This window comes from Scylla paramamosain, chromosome 16 (genome assembly GCF_035594125.1).
Source record: "Scylla paramamosain isolate STU-SP2022 chromosome 16, ASM3559412v1, whole genome shotgun sequence".
NCBI classification, from domain to species: domain Eukaryota; kingdom Metazoa; phylum Arthropoda; class Malacostraca; order Decapoda; family Portunidae; genus Scylla; species Scylla paramamosain.
The window spans coordinates 24,686,825-24,709,310 of record NC_087166.1 but is presented as its reverse complement, the minus strand read 5'-3'; the positions used below and the strand labels follow the sequence as shown (position 1 = coordinate 24,709,310).

At 40.2% G+C, this 22,486-nt stretch overlaps 1 protein-coding gene and 1 long non-coding RNA gene across 6 annotated transcripts in view; both read left to right on the top strand.

Annotated features, from left to right (window-relative positions):
- The window catches only part of LOC135108173 (insulin receptor-like), a 69,425-nt gene that overhangs the window by 12,323 nt on the left and 34,616 nt on the right, over positions 1-22,486 (top strand). For 3 of the 5 annotated variants that reach the window (XM_064018941.1, XM_064018940.1, XM_064018944.1), the window contains exons 2-6: positions 10,554-10,959; positions 12,580-12,858; positions 14,045-14,079; positions 15,136-15,271; positions 16,939-17,048. In XM_064018941.1, coding sequence (XP_063875011.1) covers positions 12,645-12,858; positions 14,045-14,079; positions 15,136-15,271; positions 16,939-17,048 — 495 coding nt within the window. In that variant the 5' untranslated portion in view covers positions 10,554-10,959; positions 12,580-12,644. Of the gene's footprint in view, positions 1-4,602; positions 4,766-10,500; positions 10,960-12,579; positions 12,859-14,044; positions 14,080-15,135; positions 15,272-16,938; positions 17,049-22,486 lie in introns of those variants that run through there. The other 2 variants (XM_064018943.1, XM_064018942.1) reach the window with 2 other exon arrangements.
- On the top strand, positions 2,983-4,283 carry LOC135107829 (uncharacterized). Its single transcript, XR_010272014.1, has 2 exons — positions 2,983-3,146; positions 3,883-4,283. It is a non-coding gene; the product is annotated as an uncharacterized LOC135107829 (long non-coding RNA).

The following is a 22,486-nucleotide window of genomic DNA, read 5'->3' as shown; positions in this document are numbered from 1 at the left end:
ACGAACCTTATATCAAACTGTAAGTTTACGGAAACTCCCTGACACGCACATTGCTTTCCGACCTCACGGAAAAACAAGTAGTAAACAACTTTCTCCTCCTCCTCCTCCTCCTCTTTCTCTTTCTCTTCCTTTTCCTCTTCCTTTTCCTCCTGCTCCTCCTCCTCCTCTTTGATGTGTAGGAGCTAGAGTGCATTGCGACACTGCCCTTGCTGACTTCGCGGGAGTGTTGCTGCTGACGAGAGAGAGAGAGAGAGAGAGAGAGAGAGAGAGAGAGAGAGAGAGAGAGAGAGAGAGAGAGAGAGAGAGAGAGAGAGACGGACACAAATACAGAAATACAAATACACAAAACAGACAGACAGACGTTTTATTTTTATTTTTATTCATTTAGTTTTCATTTTGTATTTATTTTGTATTATTTTTGTCTATGTATGTCTATGTATTGTTTTGAGTCGTATTGTGTGTGTGTGCGTGTGTGTGTGTTGTAAGTATGACTGCAGCATGCAAAAACGTACACAGAGGCTGCATATAATGACCTCTCCCTGATATCCGCGCTGAGCTGGCATTGCCTTGCTGTGTGTGCTGGTGTACCCGCCTCACCTCGCCTGCCCGTAGCGCCACTCACTCGCCTGCTCGGGAATATGAACACACCAACCTTATATGAACAGACCAGACTTATCTTTCGATTTTGAATGATCTTTGACCGTTCATTTGGGACTGGCACCTCAGTGGGCCTCTTTATTCGCTCTTTTTGTTGCTCTTGGCTAGTGCCCCTCTTACAAAAAGAAAGCCTTTGCATCACGCTCTGTACATTCGTGCAGTTTTTACAATCTCATCAAGTTAATTTTGCTTCACTAGTGCAATGATGAACAGATGTATTTATTTATTTATGTATTTATTTATTTATTTATTTATTTTTATTTTTATTTTTTTGCCATGTATTACTTTTCACTTCTTTGTTGATGTGGAATATGAAGAGAGCAGCAATAAGTAATGAACAGACCAGCCATTGTATTACTTTCTGCGCATCCGCCAGATTTGAATATGTCGTGGAGGTGATGTACGTTACTTCACTTACGTAATGCTAACCGCTTTTATTTTATTTTCCCTTCTTTCTTTCATTCTTTCTTTTTATTTTTATTTACTTGTTTATTTATTCATTTATTTTCTTGCTTGTATTTTCATGTATTTTCTTGTATGGGGAGCAGCAACATGGCGTTTTATTTACTTATTTTCATTGTTTGTACTGTTAACTGATCTCCACGGATAAAAAAAATCCAATATATTTTACGCCCTTTTCTTTCCTTTTTTTTTTTTTTTTTTACTCAGGGAAGCGCTCATTCTTTCATTTAATACCGATTCCCCAAATCCTCAGCACTCACTATGTCTCGTCCAAAGAGTGTTACTTTGCCATTAGCTTGTGACATGTACGCCTCTTGACATGTTACGCATTTTGCCTTTCCTCTCTGTAATTTCTTCGTTTTTTGTGTATTCGTGTGATTCTGCAAAGTCTCTTCCAGGAAATGTTTACTTTTTACACGTATGTTAACATGTCATGCACCTTTCCTTTCCTTTCCTCTCCTCTTTTTACACAAGCAGTCTTTTTTAATTCCTTCTTTTCCTGTGCATTCATTTAACTCCCCAGATAAAATTCTTCCATGGAATGTTTACTTCTTAGACGTACGTATTATTAACATGTTATGGACCTTTCCTTTTTTCCCTTTCCTCTTTCTACACAAGCAATCTTTTTTCTTAATTCCTTCTTTACCTGTGCATTCGTGTAACTCTCCAAACAAAATCTCATGGAGGGAATGCTTAACTTTTACACGTCTTGTCAACATGTTACGCACCTTTCCTCCTCTCTTTTATTTTTCTCTTCACCTTCTTTTACTCACGAAACCTTTTTGAATCCTTCTTTTCCCTTCTTTACCTGTGCATTCGTGAAACTCCCCAAACAAAATCTAATGGGGGAGTGTTACCAGACCCACCTGCCGCTAGTTATCATTTTGTTTACCCGCCCTGTTGACACGTTGCCGCGCTGAGTGCAAAAGACCTTGTCAGCCAATTACGTGACGCTCTTGCCGTTGACATGACAACTAGGTAGAGCTCTGACCCCCAACCCCTTCCCCCTCCCCTCCCTAGCGTGGGCGTCCGTGGAGTGGTCTGGGAATAGTGAGGATTGATGGGAGGGAGTAAGCGGAGAGCAGTGATGGGCGGGGAGTGGGCACAAGGGGAGTGATAGGAGTGCGCGGGAGGGCAGTGATGGGAGGGAGTGGGAGGGAGGAAAGTGATGGAAGGGAGGAAAGTGATGGGAGGGAGGGGAGTGATGGAAGGGAGTGGGCGGGAGGAAGTGGACAGGAGGAAGTGATGGGAGGGAATGGGCGGGAGGACAGTGATGGGAATGGGCGGGAGGGCAGTGATGGGAGGGAATGGGAGGAAAGGGAGTTATGTGAGGGAGTGGACGGAAGGAAATGATGGGAATGGGCGGGAGGGCAGTGATGGGAAGGAGTGCACGGGAGGGCAGTGATGGGAGGGAGTAGGCGATAGGGCAGTGATGGGATGGGGTGGGAGGGAGGGCAGTGATGGGAAGGAGTGGGCGGAAGGGGCAGTAATGGGAGGGAGCAGAATTTGATAATTTTAAATAGAAATCTTGAAAAATAGAACAGAAAGCTTGTTATAACTTTTCTTTTGATGTCAAAAAAAAAAAAAATGCAGGGAAACGTTTAGCAGGACTCGATTATTCTTCTCTCATCATCATCAGTCATCATCATCATCATCATCATCATCATCATCATCATCATCATCATCTTTCACCGTTTATTTATTTATTTTTTTTTTTCATAATTGGTTCTGTAATAGCGTTCAAGTGTGCATTGAAGAGAGAGAGAGAGAGAGAGAGAGAGAGAGAGAGAGAGAGAGAGAGAGAGAGAGAGAGAGAGAGAGAGACAACAAACTGCGTACATATCAGCAGCACCTACCAGAAACCACTGTCTCTCAGTCGCGGGTCACGGGTGTCTTGAGCAGCAGCTGAATCCACTGGTTAAGTCACTGGTCAAGTGACTGGTTTTAAACCGTATTCTGAAACACTTCCGCGCCGCACCATCACTGCATTCAAAAGGCTCTAGTTGAAGTTATACGTATTTTTAAAGGTGCTTTTATGGTTCTAATGACAGATTAACAAGATTTTTACATTATTAACGGAGGAAACATTAGTGAAAGCCCGATCAATCATCTCTGTGGCCTTAGAACATAGTCGTGGGTTTTTAAGGATGTATTTTTGTGGTTCTAATGACAGGTTAATAAGATTTCTACATTATTAACAGGAAAAGCACCCTGGAGAACTCGACTAGTCATATTTGTGGCCTCGTGAAGTGACACGAAGTTTTAAGATGTTTTTTTGTGTTCTATGACAGATTAGCAGGATTTCTACATTATTAACAGAAGAAACACTTGATAATCCGATTAATCATCTCTGTGTCCATAGAAAATAGTCGTGGTGTATTCAGAATACAATATAAGCCAATTTCTTTGACGCTTTTGACATTCAAGACTCAGAAAGGACATGCACGGAGGGGAGGCCGCAGCACCTGACTAAACTGGAGGAAATAAGGGGAAATTGTTTTTTTTTTCTACCCATTAACACGCTGAAACTGGAATAGGGTACTGGGACGCGGGTGGCTGAGACAGGCTACAAAGACACTGAAACTGAGATAGAACGCAGTGGTCCGTATTTACAAACGCTTTGCTCTCTCATCACGACTATTTTTAAAGGCCACAAAGATAAGTACCCGGGTTCTCACGAATGTTTCTCCTGTTAATGATGTAATCTATCTTTACATTCATAGAAGCACCCTTAAAAACTCATGTGACATTGTCTTTTGAAAGTAATGGAGGTGCGGCACTGAAGCGTTTTAGAAGGGCCAGGGACGCGGGGAGCTGAGACGAGCGAGGTGGTGAAGAGCAAGCGAGGAAGGGAAGTTTGCAGTACTGCCTGCCGTGGAAGTGTGGGAGTGCGAGGGGGTGTATGAGAAGCTGGCAAGAACTGGCGACGGGGAGGCGACCAGTGAGGCGTGCTTCTCCCGGCGTGATGGCACTGGTCGCCTGCCTCGCCTGGCTTGCGTCGCCATGGAGTGGGACGAGGCACAGTCGTGTTGAAAACAAGCTCACCAGGATTAACCTTGAACACACACACACACACACACACACACACACACACACACACTCTCTCTCTCTCTCTCTCTCTCTCTCTCTCTCTCTCTCTCTCTCTCTCTCTCTCTCTCTCTCTCTCTCTCTCTCTCTCTCTCTCTCTCTCTCTCTCTCTCTCTCTCTCTCTCTCTCTCTCTCTCTCTCTCTCTCTCTCTCTCTCTCTCTCTCTCTCTCTCTCTCTCTCTCTCTCTCTCTCTCTCTCCCTCCCTCCCTCTGTCTCTCTCTCTCTCTCTCTCTCTCTCTCTCTCTCTCTCTCTCTCTCTCTCTCTCTCTCTCTCTCTCTCTCTCTCTCTCTCTCTCTCTCTATCTATCTATCTATCTATCTATCTATCTATCCAAGAAGTTGTAGATGGATATAGGAAAATATTTGTCTGTCAGTGAAAAGTTTGAAAAACTTATCCTTTTTCTTAGTTCGCTTGGGTACTTACTCCTTGCCCAGTGTCAGAGGAAGACGTGCCACTAGTAATGCTGGTTTGGGCTTAGCAGTATGTACATCGTCAATATTGATGTGCCGTGTCTCTGACGTTCAATCCCCGCCACCAGGATCTGTCTTCTGCTTGATGTAAATATTTGGAGTTTTGCAGAATGTAATATCTGAAGCAGTGTGTCCAAGTACTTTTGTCTGTCTTTCTCTTGCTCTTCTTCCATTTATCTTCCCCGTAATACATATATATTCTATTTTTCTTCTCCTTAGCACATGTCCCAGAAACCTTGGCTGTCTCTTCCGTGTATGTTTAATTAATCCTCCTCTAATGTTTGCCATTTCCAAAACTTGTTCGCTGGTCCTTCTTGTTGTCCATGCCTGTACACATAATGAAAATCTTTGTTGCTTTTGTGTGGTGTCTGGGGTCCGCAGCACATGTTGGTTGTGGGGCGAGCAGATGCCACGCCCAGGGATGGGGAAGCCAGGACTGAACTACAAGAATTGTAATGTTTATTATCCATTCCTCAACGAAACCAGTTTTTCCCTCTTCTCCTTGAAGGCTGCGCCACCGCAGTGCGCGGCGCACTTCGCACCACCACCACTATGTGCTCGCTCCTCACCCGTCCAGTAATATTTTATTTGTTCTTTTTATGAATATTTAATCTACGGTGAATTGATCGTTGTTTTCCTTCTCCACTGTTTCTATTTACGTTCTTTGTTGCTATTTCTCGCCCACAATTTACTTTCTGTATTAACTCGCCTCACTTTATGCATATTTTTTTATTCCTACAAAAGTAAACATTATAAGAAAAAAAAAGAACTAAAATAGTTTGGGAGAAGAAAACATGTTTACGAGAAAGTTTGGCGGTGAGAGGGAGAGGGATAGGGAACGGAAGAGGGGCTCCGAGCTCGTCCCGAGGTAGGAGTGACAGTTAAAGTCAGCACAGAACAAATTTCTGCGTGGTCGCCCCGCCCGCAAAGTTTTGGTAAACATGTTTGTGATGAATAAAGAAGCACAAGATATCATGTCGTTAACTAACTCAGCGCGGGCGGCGGCGACGAGCTCGTTCCGGTGCCTTCCTCCTGTCATTTATCACGGCGGCCACTAGCGGCGGTGATTCAATAATTGGATAGTCGCGGCTTTAACAGACTTGTTTACCGCAACTTTTACACGACCTGTGGCGCGGCGTGGAGCTTGCATCCTGCTGAGCCGCCAGACTTGCCACGGGGCTGCCGGTGCCAACCAAGGCTTGCTTGTGCAGGACTGGACGGTGCAGGCATCGCCAGAGCGGCTCCGGTGCTGTTGTTCACTCTTACAATAGTCCCTTGTTGCACCGCACTTAGCTGAATCATTCCTTGACAAGCTGAAGGAGATGAGATGCCATCCCCGTCCTTTGTGTGCTCGAGTGGCGCCCCGGCCCGTGGCAGCCACTCAGAGGAAGTGCTTTCCTTTGGATGCTGATTTCCATTAATATCTGTGTTGCAATCTCCCTTGACCCAATCTGTGGCGTGCGTGGCGCGGCGCGCGTCTTGCTCCATAGGTGTGTCTCGACGTGCAAAACAAATTCATTAATTTTGATCCTTTCTCCGGAACCCCGGTAATAGTAATGGAAGGAGGGCTGCGGAACCCTCCCGCCTTCCTTCACTGTACCACTAACAGCTGACTCTGTGCGAGGCGTGTGAAGTGAGATTTTTTATCTGCATAGTGCATAGACAATATGTGATATATGTAAAATCTCACTTAAATCCACACGCCTCGCATAGAATCAGCTGTTAGTGGCACAGTGAAACAAGGCGGGAAGGTTCCGCAGTCCTCCTTCCATTACCGAGGTTACGGGAAAGGAATAAAAAATAATAAATTGATTTTTCCAAGTAGGGACACACCTATGGAACGCGACGAGCGGCGCGCCGGCACGCCACAAATTGGGTTATATATACTTGTTTTGTGTGTGTGTGTGTGTGTGTGTGCACGCACACACGGTGTTTCGTTTCTGTGCAGTGTTTGTTGGCGTGAAGCTAGTAAGTGTGAGTGTTAGGTGGCGGTGGATGAAATATTTGTCATGTTTTGGCGGGGCGGGGCGCGGCGCGATCCATCACGAGGCGGCGGCAGCGTGCCATAAACATATCAATAACGCAGTCCCATCCGGAGCGCAAGGGACGCACAAGGCAGGCCTAACGCCCAAAGCCTCGCGACCACCACGCTCGGCAAGAAGTGTGTACTTGATCAATGTGTTTGCTTCCCAGTCAGTTCAGGGAAGAGTTAATGGAAGAGACCCGTGCTCCCTTCCCCGCCTGAACACAGCACGGGTGCTGGAAGGCTGGAAGGCTGGAATGCGATCCTCCCTCCCCGGGCTGGGCCGCCGCTGTGTGGCCGGGAGTGTTTTTCAGACTTTAATGGATGCTTTGAAGAATTCTATGCGAAGCGGGAGTCTTATAAAGCTATTACGCGTGGCTACGGAAGAGACAATTACATTACCCAGTCAGTGTGACAAACACAGCAACATGAAAGAGGGAGTCACCTTACCTCTCCACGCGCCCTCACGCAGCCACCTGGCCTATTATACCATTTTTTTTTTTTTTTTTGTGTGTGTGTGTGTGTGTGTGTGTGTGTGAGCACTGTACAGAACTTCTTATATAATATTCAGAAACGAAACGTGTAGGAATTAGTGAAGAGAGCAATGCGTGCAAGTAAAGGGCATTGGTTCTCAAATAGAGGAGCGGTAGGTGAACGGAATAGACTCAGTAGTGAGGTTGTTAGTGTTGAGCCATTGGGAAACTTTAAGAATAAGATTAGACAAAATGGATGAGCATGATAGGTGGAAATAGGTGGGTATGCTTCACGGAGGGATTACCACATGTGGACCTGATGGCTTCTTGCAGCTTCCCATATATTCTTTTCCCAGGGAAGCATCGCCTTGCCACATGGTGCTATAGGTCTGGCAGACTATCCCACTATCAGGAACACAGTTTTTAGTCAAGTTTAGCGTATTCATCACCCTTTGTCGTCACTCACTCGTCAGGTTATCCTTACTATTTTCCAAGAGATCGTGTGTAAGTAAAAATAAATATTTGAGTCTTTTCTTTAAAAATGCATGGTAGTTGTGGTGTAGGTGATGGTTATGGTGATGGTACAGAGAAGGGGCTTCTGTTGGGCAGTGGCGGAGCTGGCTTGTGTGCCACCCTGGGCAAACCTCAACTTCGGCGCCCTCCTTACCCTGCCCCCTGCCTATAGAAGTCAACATGTTGATTTCAGTATTTATTAAGATATCTAAATTACACCAGAAAACATTGTTTCAGACTGTAACGGTATCGTAATGTAGTAGTGGTGGGCGTAACTGTAAAATCTTTTTTAGTTGGTGCTCCATGCCGCCCCCATGGCGAGCCCCCCTGGGCGAATGTCCTTCTCGCTCCAAGCAAAATCTGCCCGTGTTGGTGTGTCTGCTGGGTGAATGCTGGTAACACAAGGGTGGTGTGGCGCGCCTCACAGGAATGTAGCGTGGCTGCCTCGTGGCGGCCCCGCATCACCCTCCCCTCTCCCTCCCATTGCGTACAACATTCGTCATTGTGCACACTCGCCATTTATAAGAGATCAAAGACGAGCTAACGGGAATAAGAACAGGAGGGAGGCGGCCAGAGGGAGGTGCCGTGGCGACACTATTCTTCACCGGCGTAGGTGAGAAATAGGCGTGCTGTGGAATAGGCCTCCAGCATACCGTCCCGCCCCATCTCGTCTCTCTTCTCGCTCCGCCGATCAGTGGCGTCGATGTCTTGAGCCGCGCTGTGGACAAACATATATTTCAACTAAATCTGAAGCTGCAAAGCGAAACTAGTCGGAAATAAACTTGTGTCCCCGTGCCTTTGTTCCCCTCACTTTTGAATCACATGAAACTGTAAGAGTTGCATGAACAATGCACGCACAAAATCTTGGTGTATTTCCATAGTCAGGGTTGGCGCCATGTACGAGTCTCCAGTTTTTTTTGTCCCTTGCATCTTCCTCTGTGACTCAGATCATTACGTATTTATAAACAGTCTACTGTTAAACAAAATGAGACGGTAACCATGCAGAGATCTCTTGCAACCGCTCAACGGACCATATTCTGAAACACTTCGGCGCTACACCTCCAGTATTATCTACTTTTGTTTAAGTCACACAGATTTTGAATTGTGTTTGTACGGTTATAGCGACAAATGAACAAGATTTCTTCATTATTAACAGGAGCAACACTCGTAAGAACCCGGCTAGTCATCTCTGTGGCTTTAGAAGATAGTCGTGGTGAGAGAATTAAGTGTTTCTGAATGCGGGTTTTAATATGGATCATATTCTAAAACACTTTAGGCGTCACACCACTGTTTTTTAAAGGCTTTTGTTGAATATAGTAAACGGGTTTTGAAGAGTCTTTATACGGTTCTAGTAACGGAGTAACAAAACTTTTACTTTATGATTAAGAGAACCACTCATGAGAACCTGTCTAAGCATTCCTGTAGCCCACTGTTATTCACTAATTTTTGCAAGAGAGCCACTTCGGTTAAACACATTGATTGAGAGAGCCGCAGCTACTGCAAGTTAGCGTAATTCAACCAAATTAAGTAGTACTGAGCTGCTAGTGCAATATAGTAAATGAGAAAAAATTAGACATGGTAATATGAGCCTGCATATCTTGTTATTAATAGCAGAATAAAGACCAAACTTACTTAATGCTGTGATGAGCTAGACGTGTCCCCTGATCAGTTTCCCGTAGTGGACACGTATGATTTCTTTACGACTAGGGTAGGGATGTTAGAATGTTATCTCACTGTGACTTCGTCTTCCATCTCACCTCATGAAAATATGTATCTTACTTGAAAAATTATATATATATATATATATATATATATATATATATATATATATATATATATATATATATATATATATATATATATATATATATATATATATATATATATATATATATATATATATATTTTTTTTTTTTTTTTTTTTTTTTTTTTTTTTTTTTTTTTTTTTTTATTTATATATTTTTCGAGAGCCGTGAAGTGAGTCATCGCGAGCCGCGCAATGAATACCACTGCTGAGTGCAGCCTTTGAAAAGCATCGTGTTGAGAGAACAGAGCGTTTCAGCATACGGGTCTTATTTGTACATACACAGCACGAGTAAAAGAAGTGAAGAAACTAACAGCATATTTGTTATGAGGTGCAACTCAGAATTATAAGCAACCCTGAGGCATTGAATCTGAAGCAGCTTACATAAAGACAGAACTGTCAGTTGGGTCGGTGATTACTATTACGTCATAGTTAAACGTCACACCGTAGTCACGACCTGAATGGTAGGCGGGACATGCACATTTTAACTTAGTTTACCCTCGATTTTGCCAATTAGGTCGGTGTCGCAAACATCCATCACCAAAGTTACACCCTTGTCCGACGCTTTGTTGAGACGTTATAAAAAAAAAAAAAAAAAAAAAAAAAAAAAAAGCACACGCTAAAACTCATAGCTAAACACACACACACACACACACACACACAGAGCAAACTTCTTTTTTTAAGTACAATACTTGTACTATCCTTGATCACCACTTGACTGTTCCTTGCAAATTAATGTTTAATGTTTCACTCATCTCATTGTGTGTGTGTGTGTTTACCTAGTTGTTACATACTGGGAAAAAAATCATGTTCATGCTGTCTCGTCTCCATATCTACTTTTATCTAATCTGCTTTGAATTAACTAAAGGATTTTGCCAGGGGAGAGAGAGAGAGAGAGAGAGAGATAGAGAGAGAGAGAGAGAGAGAGAGAGAGAGAGAGAGAGAGAGAGAGAGAGTAATCAAATTACCAGCCCAGCATGTCCTGTGTAACATTTCTTTATTTTCCCAGATTAGTGTTGGGCATGATGTATCTCCTATCATGAACCTGTCCTCACTCCCCAGACTGACAGCAGATGTGACCAGCAAGCACAAGCCAGCAGGGGAGGACTGCCAGCAAGGGAGGACAGTGCCAGCAGGGGAGGACAGTGCCAGCAGGGGAGGACAGTGCCAGCAAGGGAGGACAGTGCCACCAGGGAAAGACAGTGCCAGCAGGGGAAGACAGTGCCAGCTGGGGAGGACAGTGCCAGCTGGGGGGGACAGTGCCAGCAGGGAAGGAGAGTGCCAGCACGGGAAGGACAGTGCCAGCAGGGAAAGACAGTGCCAGCAGCAGAGGACAGTGCCAGCAGGGAAGGACAGTGCACCAGCAGGGGTGAACATTGCCAGCAGGGAGGGTCGGAAGCAAAGGCTCCCCCTGAACATGAACAGCATCTGGGGATTCCTAAGCCCCAACAAGTAACAGCATGCCATGGTGAGCAGAAATATGGCCTGATTCCTCCTCTCCTCCTCCTCCTCCTCCTCCTACAATATCCCTGAAGTGAGGGGTTGGTGCCTTGTACAGCAGGAGTCTCCTCCAGTTGTTTCTGTCTCTTGCATTTTCCTTTGTGACTGTTTTTCTGAGTGACTGCAAGGGAAAGAAGTTCAAGTTGAAGTGCTTTATTGAAAGAAACATTTGAAACATTTATTCACAGCTTGCACTAACCTTCATGGCTTTTCTTTAGGGTTTGGCACCTCAGTATTCCTTATATATATATATATATATATATATATATATATATATATATATATATATATATATATATATATATATATATATATATATATATATATATATATTGTCCTAGACCAGTACCTTCTCTTATGTAAAAAAAAAAAATAATGTAATACAGTCATACAATATGGACATATCATATACAATTTTTACATATATGTATAATGTTTTACATGTACAGCTGTAGCTTGTCTTTATGAACCTAAGCTTTCCAAGCAAACATTAACTGGAAATTTAACTCTGGAACAGTGATAGGTAGCTGAACATAATTCATTTTATATTCATATTCATACTGGAAGATTGTGGTAGTGTGGTGATACTTGGCTGAATAATACATACACAGTAGTCAGTAAAGCTTGAGTTTAGTGAATCTCAGTTTTGCAGTGAAGTGGTCAGGTTTCTGCAGTGTTAGTGCCCTGGTTCACCCCAAGTGGTTCACCCAAGATTCAATATTTTGTATGGCTCTCTTACTGCAGTACTTTATTAGTAATTCTCTCTCTCTCTCTCTCTCTCTCTCTCTCTCTCTCTCTCTCTCTCTCTCTCTCTCTCTCTCTCTCTCTCTCTCTCTCTCTCTCTCTCTCTCTCTCTCTCTCTCTCTCTCTCTCTCCTCTCTCTCTCTCTCTCTCTCTCTCTCTCTCTCTCTCTCTCTCTCTCTCTCTCTCTCTCTCTCCATGAGCCTGTCATTATACACAATTGTATTATCTGTTATGAACCATTACATGGGGTAACATTAGGGTGCCACACTTCCACTGGTGAGAAATATTCTGAAATTCAATGAAACACACACACACACACACACACACACACACACACACACACACACACACACACACACACACACACACACACACACACACACACACGCACACACACTAAAAAACTAGAACACGTGGATAGAGTGCACCTGCTGATATAGAATGGTGGGAGAAGAATTCATAAATGCTTCAGGCCCAAAGGCTGTTCAGAATGTAGCTTTCCCACAAAGAAGTTTCTGCAGTAAGATTGAGTTTAATGTGGATGTGACAGACAGACAGACAGACAAGTGGGTACTAGGAACATCCATCACTTACCAAGACTGAGGTGGACAAAAATAGATACTGGGTGTAAGCAACATGATTTTTATTTATTTTTATTTATTTATTTATATGTATTTATTTATTTTCTTTCTTTTTTTTTTTTGCAAGAGGGGCACTAGTATAGGGGAATAAAAGAATGAGAGAGAAGAAAAAGCCCACTGAGGTACCAGTCAATAAAGAAAGATAAAAAAGATCATCCACAATTGGAGGAAACTAACTGAACTCTTACTCCTGTCTTCACCAGTACTTCCCAACCACTTCCTGCTTGACCCTGACCATGCACCGATCATATGCCCAGCTGGAAACCATATGATGATGACCAGAGAACACCACAGCCAGTGTGTACGAAGAAGCACATCTGCTGCATCACCATACCGCCTGTTGAGGTGGTGGTGGTGGCTCATGTTTGTGCTGGTGTGGAGCTGCTGTGTGCCAGGATGTGCTGCACAGGGGAGGTCCAGCTACTTGCAATACAGACCATGGAAGAGTAGCAAGATTTTCAACAAGGCTTACAAAGGGCAAGGTAAGGAGATGGTCATTCATGAAAATCTTGCCTCTCACTTTGCTAAACATGATAGAGAAGTTGAACTCAGCAGAAAAAAAAAATGTAGGAATGGAACAAATGTAATTTTTCACTTGCCATCCTGTCATTCTTGTGGGTGTGACCATTAGTAACCTTTTCTGCGTTTGTATAAGAAAATAAGAAAGTAAGGGAAGCTGCAAGAAGCCATCAGACCTACATGTTGCACACCATGCTTGAAACATATCTTTTTCCACCTATCATCCTCATCTATTAATATGTCTAATCTTCTTTAAAGCTAAGATGTACAGAGTAATAGCTCTTTAGAAATGCTGCATTGTTTCTGTGAGGCACTCTAGTTTAATTTAAAAGTAATAATAATATTAATAATGATAAACATTTGTTTATTCACAATCATCATACCTCATAGCTATGGTAATGCATTTCCTCATGTAATAAATTCCCACTTAAACTTTGTGTCATAGAAGTTTATGACTTATTAAGAAAGTGGACTTGTCCCTAGTTATGGTCTGGAGTGGCTGATGATATGATGTTGTCTTGTTTCTTACATACAGTGAGAACATTTCCACTTCCTCAAGCCTAAGTTGTAAGACAATGTGTTTCAAACTAGATCATTTTATATATATATATATATATATATATATATATATATATATATATATATATATATATATATATATATATATATATATATATATATATATATATATATATATATAAAGGCCCATACAGTGAGAACATTTCCACTTCCTCAAGCCTAAGTTGTTCTGTAAGACAATGTGTTTCAAACTAGATCACTGGCTGTATCAGAGCAGGAGGAAACACTTGTTGTGATGGCTACGTAAAATCATTTCTATTTCCAAAATTAGAACATTCCTGAAGATGATTATGCAGCATATATATACATATATATATATATATATATATATATATATATATATATATATATATATATATATATATATATATATATATATATATATATATATATATATATATATATATATATATATATATATATATATATAAAGGCCCATTGCTGTGCCAGTCCCTAAAGACAGCATTCCATAAGAACATCCAAAATTATGAGAATGTCTTGAATTCAAATCTTTGTCTTGAAAGAATCTAAGTCACATGTGTTACTGATTTTCATATTTCTTCCTTGCAGTGAACTGTTCAGATGAATCATCATTACATGTGGAGGTTGGTTGAATTGTTCTTAGTACAGTATGGATGCATGCAGATGGATAATGTATTTAGCCCTTTCACTATCAGCTAATCTTTCCCATTATCTTCTACAACTTTTAAAACAACAATTTTTGTACTACAGTCTCATATACACATAATTCTGTAGCTTAGCAGTAATTAAGATAACCTCATTTTTTTTTTTTTTGTATCCATACAAACAATTTATTACAGTGATCTGAATGTTAACAGAAGACAACCATGGCAGTAAAACTGTCAAAAGCTGAACAGAAATGTTAGCTTTGATTTAACTTTCATCATAATCTGTTCAGCTTGAGGATACACAAAAAGAGTGAATGTCATGGATGAAAGGAGGGCTCCTCATGGGTAATGACAGAGTGGTAGAGCGCTTGGGTGAGAGAGAAGTGAGATTAGGGGCCATATTCTCAAACGCCTCTCTGCCACACCCTGACTACTTGCATAGGGTTCTACTTGAAATTACGTGGGTTTTTAAGGGTGTTTTTACAGCTTTGGTGGCAGATTGATAAGATTTCTATATTATGAAAAGGAGGAACACTCTTGAGAATGCAGCAATCATCTCTGTGACCTTTGAAAATAGTCATGGTGAGAGAGCAAAGGAGTGAAAGGTGCATCAGTAGAATATACCATATCACTGTGCATTTGGTGTAAATAGGTGTTCGCAATGTACCCAAATATAAAAACAAAGAAAACAATTCAGAGTAGAATAAAAAAGTTAATTACTTCCAGAGCTTCTAGAAAGTCATCAGTTTCCTTCAAGGTTGAATATACATTGGAGCCCCTTTTTTGGTGTTTCATTACAGCAGAATATATTAAAAAATGTTTCAGAATAGTTTGGTGATCAGTGTATGGCCATATGTAGCTCCCTGTGTCAGAAAATGTATCACTCTGTATTGTCTCTCATTTAAACATTACCATCCAGTGACAAGACTTCAGGGGAACTCTGGCAATGAAATGATAAGTTATGTCAGAATAGATGAGATTAGAACTGATCTCAGAGAAAGTTGAATTTGTCTGATTTATTTGTATTTCCAGAATAAGTCATGGTGTATCTCAGAGAATTACTGCAGAGCACACAACTATTCCTATAAGGTGTACTGGATGAAACGGCAGTGCCTTTCCAAATGCCCTCCAAACCACACTGAGAGTAATGGCTATTGCAGTCTCACAGGTGAGGTCACTTAGGTAAAGGTGGATTAGGTTATGGACCACAAAAATGAGTACTATTTTAAAGTTTTCCTCTTCACTTGGTTTACTGTTGTGTTACTATAAAGTCTGTCTATATACTGAGATAGGAAGAAAATGTATGTAAGCATGTTTGTTGTTCATTACATGCTGAAAGAGAAAAAAACACAGCTGTTTGCAGACACTTACTGATCATATTGCATGTACACACACACACACACACACACACACACACACACACACACACACACACACACACACACACACACACACACACACTAACTATCACCTGAAAGGCACATAAATGGAATATTCAGCTCTAATACAGCTTGTTAACAAACATTAATGTGGCATTTAACTATTTAGATAAAGAAATTATGAAAATTATAACAAGCATGATATGTCGCAAATTGGAATACACAGCAGTAGTTTGGGCTCCACATAGAAAATAAGATATACAGAAACTGGAAAGAATACAGAGGATAGTAACAAAGATGGTGCCAGAATTGAAACTTAAGCTATGAAAAAGACTTGAAGAGATGGGATTACCAATACTACAAGAAAGAAGAGAGAGGAGACCTTATAACAATGTACAAATTAGTAAACAATATAGAAAGAATAGATAGAAATTACTTGGTACTACAAATGAAAGAGGGAGAGAGACAGATGAGGGGGCATGGGAAGAAAATGAAGAAGAGTGGATGTTCAAGTGACATCAAGAAATGCAGCTTCCTGTATAAAACTATTGAAATCTGGAATGATGTGTAGGAAGAGGCGGTTGCGGCAAACATTGTACACATGTTTAAAAAGAAACTGGGTAAATATGGTTATGGAAACAGGACAAAATGAGCTTTGTCTCATGCCCTTACAATACAACTAGGTAAATACACAGTAAACTTGTCTTTGACAAGATGAAGGCTATAGAGGATATAATGAATAATATTATCAGTTTGTTCCCTAGTGGTTATGATTGTCATCACATTTTATTTTAAGCATTTCCAGCTTCATATTAAGCCATATTATCCTATTTTCTGTATAACATGAAGGTGAAATCAATGTTTTGGAAGTGTTTAGGAAGGTCTGTGTGTTCGGTTTACATGGGTTTTAGTCCTGGGCTGAATGGCTCCACCTTCACCCAGCAGAGAAAGAACACAAGACACAAGGTGAGAAGTTGTGACTCTGCAGTGTGATGTAAGCAGATGGTCCAGGTGTGTGTGTGTGTGTGTGTGTGTGTGTGTGTGTGTTTACCTAGTTGTAATATACAGGAGGGGAGCACATGTATGTTTGCTTTCTTGTTTGTCCACTCACTCACTACAAGAGAGCACAGGTGGTCAGCACCACACCCTTGGAGGACAAACTGCTGAAGGCCTATTAAATAATTGTTGTCTACTGGATTAGAGTCAAACCCAAATTATTCTTTCTTCCTAAATCATATGCATTTATCCACCTTACTCTCAGAATCATGTAAATAAAGCTTCTGAAATTAGGAAAATCACATTGACTGTTCCATTATATTGATACATTTTCAGATGTCAGGGAATATTGCTGACATAATTTTCTGCTGATTTCTTTACCTTTGCTTTTATTGGACTGATAATTGTGCAGATCTTTTATTGGATTGACTAACTGTACAAACTTCCTCTTTTTTTCCAGACGTGTGTAAGACAGTAAGAATCAGCAATCTGACCAACATGGAAGTCAGAGACAATCTAATGAATTGTAGGATTGTAGAAGGAAGCATTGAGATTGTACTAATAAAAAGTGTAAGTACTGTGTGTGTGTGTGTGTGTGTGTGTGTGTGTGTGTGTGTGTGTGTGTGTGTGTGTGTATTTACCAAGTTGTATCTACCTAGTTGGGGTTTAAAGGAGGAGGAGTCTAAGCTCATGCTGTCCCGTCTTGATATCTACTCTTATCCAATTTTTCCTTAAAATCATGTATAGTTATTTCATTTACTACTTTTTGCAGCTCATTCCAGATTTCTGCAGTCCTTTGTGGGAGACGGTTCTTCTTAATATCCCTTCTACACACACCCTTCTTCACCTTCTTACGGCCTCTTGTGTTTCTAGTCTCTCACCACCAAATCACTCTGGTCCAATTTTTCATAGCCCAACAAAATCCAACATAAGGCAATCAGGTCTCTCTCTCTCTCTCTCTCTCTCTCTCTCTCTCTCTCTCTCTCTCTCTCTCTCTCTCTCTCTCTCTCTCTCTCTCTCTCTCTCTCTCTCTCATCCAAGGTGGGCAGGTTTAGTTTCTTTAGTCTATCTTCATACAATAAGTCTGATAGGGTTGGAAGCAACTTTGTCACTGCTCATTGTATTCTCTCTAATTTCTTTGATTTTTTTTTTTTTTTTTTTTTTTGTGTGTGTGTGTGTGTGTGTGTGTGTGTGTGTGTGTTATTTTCTTCTATGGTCCATATTCTTAAACACTTCTGCACTGTACCTCCACTAATTTCAAAAGGCTGTAGTAGATGTCACATGAGTTTTTAAGAATGTTTTTATGGTTCTATGGTTCTAGTGACAGATTAACAAAATTTTGACATTATAAACAGGAGAAACACTCTTGAGGACCCATATGATTATCTCTGTGGCCCTGGAAAATGGTGGTGGTGAGAGAGCAAAGCATTTCTGAATAAAAGCCTGTGTAGTATAAATGACTACATACTTTATTAAGCATTGTTAGAAGAGTATTGTAGAGTGCCCAGGCAGAGAGTGAAGGATCAGACACAGGTCACTGGCATCACTGATCAGGCACCTTTTCAAGCCTTTCATATACTACTTTGTGGTATTTTCTGTGTGTTGTAATGTGTGTATGATGCTAGAATAAGTTCTTATTCTAATTTTACTAAAATATTATTCTAGAGTGATTATTGCTGTCACACACACACACACACACACGTTGAGAGCAGACGTGTCAGGAGCAGCTGCGCAGACTTGCCTATTTGTGGGTACAGGGTCCCAGGTATTTTCTTAGCCTGGCTCCATACAAAAGTATAAGAAAGTGCACAGTGTGGGGTGGAGTTTTTATGGAAGAAGTAGAAAAAGATCGGAGATGGAATAGATGAAGTGAAAATTGTGGGTGAAAACACCGAATCCAAATCGGTTGTAAACAAAGCGTGATGGCGGCCGCCGCCGCGTCGCCGTCGCCCAGAGGCACACCAAAATTTGAAGGATTTAGTGAAAAGGATATACAGGTAGGCAAGTTAAATGCAAGCTTATGGAAATTAGAAGAAGAGAATGAAAAGATAAGAGAGGAAATAGGAGGATTGGTGACAGTCAGAGGATGGAAAGGAGATAAGGAGAAGTCAGAGGATGGAAAGGAGATAAGGAGAGGGGACTTAGACACGAACGACATTGTTGAAGAGCTGGAAGAGTTGAAAGGAAGGGAGTTAAAAAGAGAAAGGGAAAACAAGAAACTGAGAGAGGAAGTGGAAAAGATAGTGGATTTAAATGTAAAGTACAGTGAAGAAATACAAGAACTCAAAAAAGAAAATGGAAAGTTAAGGAGCATGGTGGAGAAGAAAGAAGTTAGGATAGATGAAGGCAAAATCCAGAGTGAAGTAAAAGGCTTAGTTGAAAAGGAAGTGAAAAGTTGGAAAGAAGAGAGAGAACAAGAGAAGATAGATATGACAGAAATAATAAGAAAACAGCAAGAAGAACATGATAAAGAGATGGCGAAAAAAGTAGTGAAAATCATTAAGGAAAAAGATAACATAGTAAGGGATACGGTACAAAAAAAGATGTGCCTGATGGTGTTTGGAGATAAAGAGAAGACCATATCAAATAAAGTTCTAAGAGAAAGAGAAGAATTACAAAGAGCAAAAGAAATCATTGGGAAAATTGTAGAAGAAGGAGATGAAACGGATATACAAATAGAAGAAGTGTACAGGATTGGGAAATATTCAGAAGGGGGGAAACGTCCCATGAAAATAAGACTTAATACCCAAGCGGCAGCCGAACATATCTTGAGAAGAACGAGTTTGTTAAGAAAGATAGAGGGTATGAAGGATATATATATATATATATATATATATATATATATATATATATATATATATATATATATATATATATATATATATATATATATATATATATATATATATATATATATATTATATATATATATATATATATATATATATATATATATATATATATATATATATATATATATATATATATATATATATAAGAAGAGAAATGAATGAGGAGGAAAGAAACAAGGTGAAAGAGTTAAAAGAGGAGGCCAAGACAAAAAACGAAGAGAGAACACAGGAACAGGCAGAAAGGTATATATGGAGAGTGATAGACATGAAAATGAGGAAATGGTGGTTAAAGAATGCGAGGCAAAAAGTAAGACAATAAAGAGAGAACACAAAAGAAATGGGTCCACAATAAATAAAATTAAAGTTATGTATACAAACATAGACGAATTAGTGTCCAGCCAAAGGGAACTAAGAGATTATTTACATGAAAAGAAACCAGAAGTGGCATGCATTACGGAAACAAAACTAACAAGGGAGATTAATGTTGAATTTGAAGAAGAAGGATATAACACATGGAGAAGAGACAGAAAGAATAAGGGAGGAGGAGGAGTGATGATTCTAGTAAGAAAAAACATCTTGATAGAAACAGTGGAATATGGTGAAGGGAGGTCAGAAACATTGAGTGTGGAGATCAAGATCCAAGGACAAGAAAGCAGAAAAATTATTGTTGCATACATGCCTCCAAAGACCAACACTTGGGTGACTGATGATTATAAGCACATGCAAAGCGAGTTCATAAAAAGTATAGATGACATGCTAAAGATAAGAAACAAGGTGTTACTAGTAGGAGATTTTAATAGCAAAGAGATAAACTTGGGGGAGATGGAGGTGACAGGGATTGCGAGTACATGGAGTGAAGAATTTTTACAGACTATGATGGTAAACACGATGGATCAATGGGTGAAAGAAGATACTAGGTACAGAGGGGAAGATGAACCATCATTCCTAGACTTGGTTTTTACAAAAAAGCCAGAAAATGAACCAAGTATAGAATATTTGTGTCCAGTGGGAAAAAGTGATCATGTGAAGATGGAGATAGAGATCAAAGAAGAAGTGCCAAAATTCAGTGAGGAATATAAAAATGAGAGAAAAAATTATGCTAAGGCAGACTTTACAGGGTTAAAGAAATTCTACTGAGAGCTTGATTGGAATAATTTATTAAGAGGTATGGAGGTGCAGAAAAAATATGAAGTGTTTTTAAGCAAGTTTAGAGAAGGTGTTGAAAGATATGTGCCAAGATATAAGGTAAAAGAAAATAAGAAAGTGTGGTTTAATGCAAAGTGTGCAGAGGCAAAAAAGAAGGAGAGAGCATGGAAAAAAAATGAGGAAACAATGGAATGAGATATATAGAGAAGAATACAGGACAGCTAGAAATGATTATGTTAAAATAAGAAGAGAAGAAGAAAGAAATTTTGAAAGAGATGTAGTTGGAAAGTGTAAAGAAGAACCCAAACTTTTCTATAGATATGTAAATGGAAAAATAAAGCATAGAGATACCATTACAAAGCTGAAGAAAAATGGAGAAATTTATGAAACCACACAAGAGATGGCTGAGATATTGAATAAAAGCTTTAAGTCTGTATTTACAAGAGAAACTGTCTTTGCATCACTGGGAGATGAGGAACAACAGAAAGGAATAGAAAACATACAAGTGGAAAGAAAAGAAATTAAAAGACTACTGGAAGAGCTAGATACTAGGAAGGCGATGGGACCAGACGAAGTAAATGGATGGATATTGAAAGAATGTAGAGAGGAATTGGAAGAACCAACATGGGAGATAATTAACAGTTCTTTGAAGGAGGGAAAAGTACCAAAGGAATGGAAGAGAGCAAATATAGTACTGTTATACAAAGGAGGTAATAAAATGGAACCACTGAATTACAGACCAGTCTCACTCACGAGTATTGTAAGTAAACTCTGTGAAATAGTCATTAAAAACAGATGGGTGCTATATCTTGAACAAGAAAATATAATAACAGAAAAACAATTCGGTTTCAGGAAAGAGAGATCTTGCGTAACAAACTTACTGAGCTTTTATACAAGAGTAATAGATAAACTACAAGAGAGAGATGGTTGGGTTGATGCAGTCTATTTAGATCTGAAAAAAGCTTTTGATACAGTTCCACATAAAAGTCTCATATGGAAACTGGAACATCGAGGAAGGCTAAAAGGAAAAATACTTAAGTGGATGAAGGATTATCTCCAAGGTAGGGAAATGAGCACAGTAATCAGAGATAATAAATCAAGTTGGTGCGAAGTAACAAGCGGAGTACCACAAGGGTCTGTGTTGGCACCTATAATGTTTCAGGTCTATATAAATGATATGACTGTGGGTTTAAATAGCTACATTAACATGTTTGCAGATGATGCAAAATTGATGAAAGTAATAAAGAACCAAGAGGATTGTGAGGAACTACAGAGGGATATTGATAGAATTTATGAATGGAGCAAATGATGGAAATTAGAATTCAATATAAAAAAGTGCCATGTAATGGAGATGGGAAGAAGTAAAAGGAGACCTTCATGGGAGTATAAGATGGGAGGAATCACAATACGAAAGAGCAAAGAAGAAAAAGACTTGGGAGTAATAATTCAAGACACGCTATCACCAGAAAAACACATCAATGGAATATTTGGCTCTACATATAATTTGCTAGCAAATATCAGGGTGGCATTTAATTACCTAGACAAAGAAATGATAAAGAAAATCATAACACACATGATACGCCCCAAACTGGAATACGCAGCAGTGGTATGGTCTCCACACAAGAAGAAAGATATAAGGAAATTGGAAAGAATACAAAGAACAGCTACGAAAATGATACCTGAATTGGAAGACCTAAGTTACGAGGAAAGACTGGAAGAAATTGGATTACCAGCACTGCAAGAAAGAAGGGAAAGAGGAGACCTGATAACAATGTTCAAATTAGTAAATGGCATGGAGAAGCTAGACAGAGATGACCTAGTTGTAAAAGTGGAAGAAGGAGATAGACGTACAAGGGGACATATGAAGAAATTAAAGAAGAGTCATTGTTTGGGAGATATTAAGAAATACAGCTTTCCGCATCGAACGGTTGAAATATGGAATAACTTAAAAGAAGAGGTAGTTGCGGCAAAGAGTGTGCACATGTTTAAAGAGAAATTGGACAAATTCGG